The sequence below is a fragment of the Benincasa hispida genome, chromosome 4 (assembly GCF_009727055.1).
Source record: "Benincasa hispida cultivar B227 chromosome 4, ASM972705v1, whole genome shotgun sequence".
NCBI classification, from domain to species: Eukaryota; Viridiplantae; Streptophyta; class Magnoliopsida; order Cucurbitales; family Cucurbitaceae; genus Benincasa; species Benincasa hispida.
In genome coordinates this window covers 60,303,404-60,314,763 of record NC_052352.1, presented here as the reverse complement: position 1 = coordinate 60,314,763, position 11,360 = coordinate 60,303,404, and the positions used below count along the sequence as shown (strand labels likewise).

At 31.6% G+C, this 11,360-nt stretch overlaps 1 protein-coding gene across 1 annotated transcript; it reads right to left on the bottom strand.

The window, feature by feature from the left end:
- Nucleotides 1-2,637: 2,637 nt before the first annotated feature.
- LOC120076854 lies at nucleotides 2,638-6,356 on the bottom strand. The gene is made up of 4 exons (XM_039030801.1): nucleotides 5,938-6,356; nucleotides 4,137-4,531; nucleotides 3,386-3,579; nucleotides 2,638-3,287 (listed from the first exon to the last, which is right to left on the bottom strand). Exons 1-4 carry the CDS (start codon nucleotides 6,228-6,230, stop codon nucleotides 2,880-2,882), a joined length of 1,290 nt encoding a protein of 429 aa, XP_038886729.1. The 5' UTR covers nucleotides 6,231-6,356; the 3' UTR covers nucleotides 2,638-2,879.
- Nucleotides 6,357-11,360: the final 5,004 nt, after the last annotated feature.

Sequence of the window (11,360 nt, the reverse complement as noted above, 5' to 3'; positions counted from 1 at the left end):
GTATGGTTTTCACAAACCTACATATATATTCAAAAAGCTCAATTCCTTTTCCTTAATAAAACATAAATAAGTTTTTAACCCCAAATCCTACTTGGATTCCAAGTATATTTATATTCTACATCTCTCTCCAAAACCAATTTCACACATTCCCAATGGTTTCATTAACTAACCCAATTTTCCAAATCTTCTCCAATATATCCAAATTTTAAATCTTTAGCATTGAATTATCTTAATCCCAATAATTCAATTATAGCCCAACGTTCGAAATAACATCCAAATAATTTAAGGTGTTTAAATTAAAAATTACTTAAAAATTTGGATTGTCACATAGGAGGTGAAATGGCATTTAAATCAAAATTATAAGACTAAAATATAATGTAAAGAAAACATAATTGTACCTTTTGCGGGATTAGAGCGAGAATTTTAGAAGTTGCATAAACATCAATCTTTTTAGGAACAATATACCACTACAACCACAATACGAAATAGAAGTCTAAAAATTATTATTGTGAATGAATAAAAAGGAAAAGTCAAGATATAAAAGGGAAAAGCAAGAGATTGTCTAACATAACCACTTATAAATATATCATATATTTAAACAAAAAATCAAAATTTAATAATAAAAAGAAATAATCTTATTAAAAAATTAACATTTTTCATAAATAAAAACTAGCCAAATCCAATCTAACCTAATCTTTAGAACATAATTTTAAGTGATTTGTTCACCATTTACATCTGAAAAGAAAAAAAAAATAAACAAGCTCAAATCCACGATAATTCTCAATTCAAACAAATTCTTCTAATTAAAAAAAATAAAAATTTTCCTTTTTAGGCAAACTTCATTCTTCATCATTTACGTCTATAAAGTTTGATCGCTCCTTAGAAGAATTGCAACATCTCCGGCCATCAACATACCATGGAATGAATATGAAAAAACTAAAAGTCAATGAAATTATAAAACTAAGTTAAATGATCACTAACCTTTCAAAAATCCTGATCATTATTCTTGGGATCCAACGACTTTTAATGAAGACATCACGGTGAAACAAACTAATTTTATCACTTTTCATTCATAAAGAGTTATCATTATGTTATAATTAAAATCCTGATCATTGTTCTTGGGATCCAACGACTTTTAATGAAGACATCATGGTGAAACAAACTAATTTTATCACTTTTCATTCATAAAGAGTTATCATTATGTTATAAAGTATTAATTATACTTGAGACGTTTTAAAATGAAGGGGTATGGGATTAAAAAAAAAAAGGGTGTAATGTGAAGATCAAAAAGTGAGGCTTGAAAAAACATCTTACATAAAGAGAAAAAATAAAATTAAGGGAAAAAGGATAAAAAGGATAAAAAGGGTAAAATGGAAATTGTAAAAGAAGTAAAGGCAAAATGGGAATTTCATAGTAGAGATTATTATTATAATCTTACATGTATTTATGCATATATACTTCACATAATTCATCCACATATGATAAGTTTTTAGTCTATGAGGATGGGGATAGCTTGAAAAAAATTAGCAATTATTGTTTTTTATTTTTTATTTATACCCTTTGAATTGTTGGATGTTTTACCTTCCTGTGTTACCTATATTTATTATTGTACCACATTTACCTACATTTATGTATATAAACGTCACCCTATTTTACTTTTAAATGTTAAATGTATAAGTTAGATCTTTTCAAATCTTATATATATCCAAGAACACCCACATTTATTACATATTTATATCGTTTTACCGTATCTAAGCATATATACGACATGCGTGTGTGAGTTTGGAGATAGGTGGAGAAAATATTTTTATTTACTATTTTAGTCATTTTGTTTATGTTTTTATTTATATTTGTTCAAATTTTCTTTATTAGTTATCCTTATGTATAGGGATTGATGACTTGGAAAAAATCAAAATCTTAGAGGGTACTTTTGTCACAAGTTTTCTAACAAATTGCCCTTGATATAGATTTATGCCTTTTGGCAACCAAAGTTTGTTTTAGGCATTTTTAAAACACACCTATTAAGTATGTCTATTTTTATTTTCGATTCAAAAATCAAATGATTAGTAAACAAGGCTAAAAATTGTTACCAAATTGGACCTTACTATTATTTTTAAAAAAAATAGGAAAAAACAATAATTTTTACACTCAACTTGTAAACTAAACTTTCAATTTCATCCAATTATACTTCAAATTTAGATAATATTGTAATATTGACTTTAAACTTTAAAAAGTGTTGCAATTTCAACTCTAATAGTTTTCGCACCAAAAGTCTTTAAAAAAAGAAAAAATCTTTCTTATTCATTCACTGAATTGAAAAGCATATGTGTGAATTATGATACAAATTTGATAAAATTTTAGAGAAAACGAATGTTAGATTATGTTTTATGAAGACTTTTACATCATCTATTAGAATTAGTGGGTGAATTAGTGTTGAACCGAAGATAAAACTGACATTTATTTAAATTCAGAGTCTAATTTTGAGAGTCAAATTTGATTGAAGTCATGAAAATGATACCAAATCCCATCGATCAATGAAAATGAACTCGAACTCCAATACTAATTCCTTGGCTGCTCATTTAAACTAATAACCAAAACCCATAAATGGAGGATAAGGGTGCAACACTACTAAAAACCTACTTCAAAGACAACGTAGTTTCTAATTAATTTATCAAACATCACAATATAAAACCATACCAGCATTCATTACACTCTACAAGAAAACATTTGCCTCAAATCCTAGCAATAAACTAAAGAAGACTTCTTTTTTTTTTTCTTCTTTGGGAAAGGAAGAAATCGGATAACGATACAAATTACAAAACTTGCATGGATAATCAGTGTGCGTGAGCCCGTGGAACGTGTGATCGCTCTATGTAAATTTAACCATCACTTGTCCACGTGAAGGCTAGAAGAACAATAACAAGTGCAGCAAATATCGTTGCACAAGCGAAGAACCACAACACTCCGCTCTGGCCTCGATTGCCTTCAATGTTGCTCTCTTGACTAGTTAACTCTATTTCTTTTAGAAGTTCTCTCACCTTATCAATATCCGCATCTTTTGCAGCTTGCACTAATTTATTTTGAATCTTCTCCAACTTCGCTAGCCTTTGACGTTTCACGACATCTTTAGCTGACCAAATGAAGCCAGTCATTTTCCATAAAAGGATGCCAACATATATTGCAACAACACAATCAACAGAGTAATGGTGGCGTTCTCGTATTTCACGCTGAGCACTGTGTATTACAAAAAACCATACAACAGCCGAGCTAAGACCTCCATAAGCCTCCTGTTTCAGTATTTCATGTATTAAGAGACTTAAGTATAATTATAGCCAAAAGCAAAACATTATATCACATCAAGCACGCTGCACAATAGAGTATATACCGTCCAGGCCATGGCAGTGAGGACGGCAACAAGCATGTGGCCACTGTATACAAGGTCATTGCAGCCACCCCCAGCCTTCTTAAGCAAATTGTACCAGGAAGATCCTTCAGAGGGTGTTGGTCGAAGAAAATCTAGTAGGAAACTCATTTTACCCCAATCAGGTCTGTAGTCACCAAGAATCTGTCCAGGATCAGCTGGGAAAATAACAATTTTACATGTTAACAACTCAGAAAAGTGGAAGCACAATGCATAAAATAGAGAAATTTCCAGTCATTATGTACGAACAATCTTCTACAAAGCTAGACGTATAAGGAATTTAAAAGGTTGCTCAATAACAAATTATCTTATCTTAACATTTGGTTCTACACTCCTAAAACTATAAAAGTGCTATCTAGCCAAGTATTTGAGCTAAAAACAGCCCACCAACTTCCTAAGTTTGTGTTAAATAACTCAACTTCAATAGCGAACACTATTGAAATTTGCACATTTATTGACGAACTCTATCTTATAACTCTGCATCTCCAAACACAAATTTCCTAACTTCAAATATTAACTCCAGACTTCATAACTCAATGTCCGAAACACCCATCAAGTCTTCTCTTACAAAGCAATTTGAGTGCTTTTAACTCTTTTCAAATGCAAGATTAAATTACTCAGTTTCAAATACGATGGTTTCAGTGGAAAGCATTTATGGTCAGGATAAGAGTTTGGAAGTGTGCATGAAAAAAATGGGAAGATTTAAGTCACTTACCAAAAGCTATGTCCCGATTTATCAACTGGCGAATTGTATCAGCATCTTCAGCATAAGGAACATAGTACTTCTGTGCCCACCGATGAGGGTATGCTGGGACTCTGAATCGAGAATAAGCACACCATGGCCTTGCAGATGGTAGAATTGTAGAGACAAAAGTTATGGCCCTGAGAAGTCGGCCGATTGCCATGGTGAACATATACCTTGCACCAAGTCCAAGTCCAGGAGCTTTTACTGAGTCAAACAGCACAGAGAATGCTAACATAATGAACAACATCAGGAAGTGGTGCAATCCAATAATCCGAGCTCTCAATATCTCCACGACAGCATGAGGAAGTTTCTCGTTCGATGCCAAGAGTAACCATTGGCCAGTATCAGGAAGAGGAGATGCGTCACTGTCAAATGTCAAGAAAGCCACGATCTTAGAATTTTAACTGAAAATAAAACCAACAGGGAAATGAAACCAGATATATTGCTTATGAGTAAAGGAGTTTCACAAATTTTAAGTTATTAGTATAATGAAAGAAAGTAACCATCATGGTTAGCCTAGTGGTAAATAAGGGAACATTCTCTTGATAGAGGGCTGAGAGGTCATGGGTTTAATCCATGATGCCCACCTACCTAGGATTTAATATCCTAGTGGCGTACTCATACAAGAACTATAATTCTGTTCTCGAAGAGCCTTACTATCATTCATCAGTTCTAGAAGAGCCATTTCACAACCAAAAATAGATTTTCTGAAACTTATATTCCCAGTTGTATGCTATATTGGAAGTCTGTATACCATAACATAATCTACTAGTACGAAGTAAATTACTGAATTGCCGCAGAAGAAAACAGAAGTGGGAATTAACAAGACTAAACGCATACAATTTTTTTTGTTTCATAGATTGAAATTATTCTATTATGCTTGTTAAAAATCCTATAGACTTTCCAGTTGTTTGCAAGATTCAATACTCAAAAACAACAAGCAAGGACTTTGTAGACTTCTTTAAACATAATGACTGCATCAACTATCATCAGATGTTGTTTAATTCCAGTGACTAGTAATAACGACATTGACGTTTATCCACACTCACTGCATCTCATTAATTTCATCAGATTGAGGCTATATATTCTGAATAAACATAGGAATTAGATCCACAATTTCAATTCATTTAAAAAAATAAAAAGGGAAAAAAACATATTTAAGAAATGAAAATAAGAAAACTAATTGACTGATGCTATGCAATTTCTAAACTGGGTTATGTCAGTGAATTAAGGAAATGTCGATCTATGGGGAACCAAAAATGAATTTATTAGCCGGATCCCTTTCCATTGGTGATAGACAAAATCTAAAGAGCTTTAACACTATAACGGATCTAAACTCATGAATCCTTCACAAAGAACGAGGTATGCCATTAATGTCTCATAATGAGACAAACAATCAAGATGGATATAAATGCCTTTTCGTTCTTTAAACTTCTAAAACAAATCATTTTTTCAGTCAACGCCTTCGTGAAGTTCAAATCTGGAAACTCAAGCTTAACCACATGCCAAAAATAACAGATCCATCATTAATCTCCCGATTCACACAAAAAGAAAATGAAAGAATTTCCAAAACCGGCGAGTTAACTAAAGCAGATCCACAGAATCGTACCTAAACTTGACCACCTAAAACAATTAGAAATCAGCTCAAAAATCAGAAATCAATCCTCTCCCTCCAAGTCCAAATCAAACTGAACATTCAAGAAATCCACTTCAATTTTTAGTCTACTAACACAGGAATCACAAAAGAGACAAATCCAAATCCTAACTTTACCTGTGCCAGTCGAGACCGAGGACGGCAGTGACGAATCGAACGGAGAGGGCTTCGAAGAGCAGAGCCGCGAGCATAAAGAGCATGGAGGAGAGAAATGGAATGGCGGAACGGAACTCGGAGGACCAGTGTTTGTAGAAAGGAACACGAACGACGGCGGCAAGGGCAAGGAGGGACCAGAGGGCTGGCTGAAGACGGGAATGCCATGCTGGCGAGAGGTGGCTGAGGTAGTCAATGGAGACATATGATATGGCGATGAGGCCAAGCCCACCGATCTTGAAGGCCGGCCACCGCATTTGGTGGTGGCGGTGGCGGTGGCGGACAAAGATGCGTAGATTAGTATTAGCTTGTTAGAGAGTAAATAGTTAGTTGAGGTGGAAGGAGGTTGAGATTACCAACAATATCTCTCAACGAACCTATGTTTATTTATTACCAACATTTCTTTTCGTGTATTTACTCCTTACAATGGATTAAAATATTATAACAACTTCGATACTGATAATCTCTAATATCTCTTATCACACAATATTTTTAAATATAAGAAAATGAATAACTTATTTATAATAAAATATCACTATTTATTAATAATAGATAATAATAAATAGTGACTTTGTGCTATTTTAAAAAATAGAGGTTAAAAAACACTTTTGATTCCTAAATTATCATGAAAGTAATAGTTTAGCCTCTCGATTTTGATTTGTAACTATTTAGTCCCTATACTTTCAATTTTGTAACAATTTAGTTATTGAACTTTACTACGTCACAATTTAGTCTTTACACTTTCAAATTTGTAACAATTTAGTCTCTACTGTAGAAATTAGAGTTAAGATTTAATAAGATTTCTTGCACAAATAAACAGATAAACTAATTAAAGACTCAATATTTTTATAAAATACAAAGTCTACATCATAAAATAATAAAATAATAAAAAATGATATCTAATTTTGATAAATTTGTTTGTATTAGTTGTTATGAATTTAAAAGTACAAGGACTAAATTGTTACATAGTAAAGTTCAAGGACTAAATTGTTACTTTCATGAAAATTTAGGAACCAAAAGTGTTTTTAATCTTAAGAATATTTTTTGCAGTTTCACCATTTAAAGCAAGTACCCGAATATTATTAATACTAGCATCGATATTTATAACTTAATTTGGAAGTAAAAACAAGGATAATTGCAATGAGTAACACTTTTAGGGTTAATAATTAAGTGCATAGCAATATTTTTAAGAATTGCAAATATAGCAAAAACAACCAGTGATAGACTATATTGCTCATAGACTCCTATAATTGATATGGTTTATCATTGATAGACTCCTCTTAGCGATATAGTCTATCACTGATATAGTCTGAGATCTAGACATAAATTTTGTTATATTTCCAAATTCTTTTGCATTGTCCTATATTTTCTAATACTTTAGTTAGGTTGCTATATTTGTAATTGTCTTTAAAAATAATTTAATTGTTAATCTAAAAAAATTTTATAAATTTTTTCTCACAAAAATATCTACTGATATGGATATTTTATCGGTATATATGTGTAAATTAAACTTTCAATATCGATATCAACATTCATATTTTAATTCTCACTTACTAGTAACAACATGTTACATTTTATGATTTTGTTATACACTTTTGTCCCTTGAATTCTAAAGTCTTGGTGAATTTGACCTTTTGATTTTTTGTCAATATATAGGTTGTTTGAATAAGTTACTTTAAAATTTGACTTCTTGATTATATTAATATATTATTTTTATCCTTTTGATATATTTTTTTTTACTTCTTGATTATGTTAATATATTATTTATTTAGTTGCAACATATGAGGATGAAATTCAAACTTTTCATATTTGAAGATATATCTACTAATCAATTGAACAATTGATATTAATAAATCATGTTTTGACATGAAAAATAAGTGGTACAAGCCATAAATTTCATTTCAAATGTGTTTGGGTTCACCTACATCTTAAATTGTTTTTTTGTTTAGCCTATTCTATTTTATTTGGGTTATGTTTAGTAATAAGTTCTTTTTTAGAGATTGTATCTGATAAAACTTTTAATTTTGTGTTTAATAAGGCTATTTTTTTCAAAACAAAATGTTAAATACGACAATTAGTTAAAAAGGCAAAAATAAATAAATAAATAAATAATTTAGAAATCTATGCAACTCAAAGTATTAGTAAAGATAGCACAATGAAAAAGAATTTACAAATATAGCAAAATTTAGATCCAACACTTAGAGTCTATCAATGATAGATTATATCGCTAATAAGAGTCTATCGGTGATAAACCATATCGCTAAATAGGAGTCAATCATCGATAAAGTGTATCACTAATTGATTTTGCTATATTTACAATTCTTAAAAATGTTGTTATACACTTAATTACTAACCCTAAGAGGGCGTTTGGTGTGCAAGTTCAGAATCGAAAGTCTGAGAATCAAATGTCTAGGGACTTATTTAAGGGAGTTTCGAAATTTGGAAATCTCAAGTATCTGTGTTTGGAGTGTAAGATCTTGAAGTTTGGGTTGTTGAAATCTATGTTCGGTGGTAGATTATTAATTTCTAGATTCGAATAATTTATTTTTTAATATTTTTTTTCTAAACTATATATTTTTATGATCTAATTAAATGTAACACTTAATTTATTCAATTGAAAATTAAATTTATATTTCTACGTTTTTGTACCCATAATTTAACTCATTTACTCTATTAATTTTCATGAAAATAATGTATGATTGACAAATTTAACTTTTGATAACAAGGTAACAAAGTTTGAATTTTAGTTTAATAATATTAACAAACTTACAACAAATCTAATTTTGCTATAAATTCCCAATTTTATCTATATTTTTAGAGCAATGAAATGATTTTTACCATGATTTTTGAATTTTATAACAGTCTTAATCCATCTGTTAATATGTCTATTAATTACTTATGAAAAGTTGACATGACACCTAACTTTCAAAAAAAAAAAATCTAATTTTTAATTATCAAATAAAAAACATTTTTATTTGACTCCTTTTTTCTCTTACTCACTCCTTTCTTCATCTAATTCTACCGCTTCTTACTTCAACATCTATAACAACTTGAAGGGATTGGAATTTCCATAGCAAAAGCCTACGAATGTCGGATGTCTCGAATTTCGTTTTACGATCTTAAAAAAACAGAGGGGACAGAAACAAGATAAGCATACATAAATCTAAGCATACTTTTCTATTGTAAATTACAGAGAGAAAAGGAAAATGGTACACTAACCCTTGAAGAACCGTTCTTCTCGATTTTCCTTTTGATGAATGATCACGAATAGTGAGATCTACTCCCTCTAACACAGATCTTCTTTCGAATGCAGCAACTACAACACCGATAGCAATGAGATACCACCATAATGATTACTTTGTTATTCTTAAGGTGAGAATCAAGGAGAGTGTGTGCGCTTCCTTGATTAACTTTGGTGAAAGGGAAAGAGAGTTTTTCTTGAGAGAGTGTTAGCAGTAAGGAGATGAAGTTTTTGCAGAATTTTTCATGTAATGAGTCTATCCTCCTCACTACTCTACACACATATGAGAGATAACTCCCACAATGTGGAAAAAGAACTCCCTGGGAGTTATTAATTTGGATTTCAAAAATTTTAATTTAATTTAATTATATTACATTAATATAATTAGATGCAATCATATATTATATGATACATTATATTAATTGTATCTCATACAATTAATTCTCTTTAATTAATTTAAACAATTCAAATTAATCTAAAGTTAATTTGATTCTCATTAATCCTTATTAAGCTAACAATGGGACCTTATAGACCTACAAATTGAAGCTTCAATGGTACGAGATTAATTAATTAAACTCTTTAATTAAGTTAATTTTTCCATTCATTAATTGCCCGCCACTCCACTAAAGACCGACAGTTGTACTCTTTGCACTATAGATATATTTCTATGTCCATTACATATAACCAATCAATAGAGCATTAACCCTTCACAAATTGCTCGTAAATACAACTGGGTCAAAATTACTGTTTTACCCCTATAGTTACATTTAACTCCTTAAGTACTACTGATCCCTCTAATGAACAATTAGTCATAGTCCAACTATAACTGAACCCTCATGGGCCAGGAGAGGGTGAGGCATCTCATTGTTCAAGACCTGGAATCAACCCGTAAGGGGAGCAATTTATCTACTTATCCTAACAATCGAAATGAGAGAATTCCTTAGTGTAGTTGTATTCCTAGCTCCCTAATCGAATGAATCCCCAAAATGGTAGGCATATTGAGTCGGCGAATATAACTACTTTCACTATACAGATCAAAGAATCACCCTCATAAGTAGGAGTTCACAACTCACCCAGTCTTAAGGTCAAGTCACATATGGTCATCTTGATCAAATATAAGTCTCTTCTAGTAACAACATTATAAAGAGAAACTAATCATTTTGTGGTCCGGTCTTATACAAACTCTTGGTATAGATACCACTGCTCACATGTGTCCACATGAATGATCAGGATCAAATAATTTGTAACACTTTACAACAATTATAACAATTCGGGCTATCCGTAGCGTCACTAAGATAAGGTAACCAACCTTATCCATTTACTACAAATTGTTCAATTTATTACAGAAACATGATCCATCTGTATGTTATCACATACATGTTTGAGCTACATCGAATAACCTTGGATCTTAGTTCATTGGTTTTGGGTTAATGTAACTAAATGTCAAATAAAATAACACTAATTTGGAAATAAATAATCTATTTATACGAATAAAGTTTACAAACTACAAGACTACAAGATTTAGGGTATCAACCCCAATATAATTGTCGCCACTGAAGACCATCTCCTTCCTTTCTATACAGTTTACTTTTCTTCTTTATTCTCCTTCCCCTTTCCTTCACTCTTTTCCCTTCTCTTTTCTCTCATTCTTTCATGCAATTCAAATAAAAGCAATTGTTAATTGTCAACCATCGACGATAGAACTGACTAGGGTAGTCAGCTCACAACAGTCGCAACGGTTGGTCGTCGACGATGATCACAATGGTCGGCTGGCAATGATCATGATGGTTGACTGGCGACAGTAAAAAAAATGACTATGACGGTCAACGAAAAATAGTACCCGATGAGGATCACGATGGTAGACCGATAATGACACGGTAGACGGTTGCCAATGGCGATCATGATGGACGGTTACGAACAACGATCTCTACACACTACCTTTGTATCTCTTTAGTTTGAAGTCTTTTTTTGCTCTTATTTTAATAGGTGTGACTGCCCGAGTCGAGGTTCACAAGGCGGGTGGTCAATCGACAACATTTGTCGAAAAGGATCACAATTGTCGATCGATGACGATCACCTTAGACATTCATTGACGACGATCATGACGATTGCCTGAGATGACATTCAAGAGGGTTGGCTAGTGATG

Bases quoted from the DNA above. Each gene is read 5' to 3' on its own strand.
- LOC120076854 (XM_039030801.1), bottom strand. From the start codon at position 6,230: ATGCGGTGGCCGGCCTTCAAGATCGGTGGGCTTGGCCTCATCGCCATA. The intron at 4,532-5,937 runs GTAAAGTTAGGA...GACATTTGACAG, and splicing joins CTCGGTCTCGACTGGCACAG to TGACGCATCTCCTCTTCCTG. The intron at 3,580-4,136 runs GTAAGTGACTTA...TTATTTTCCCAG, and splicing joins AAATCGGGACATAGCTTTTG to CTGATCCTGGACAGATTCTT.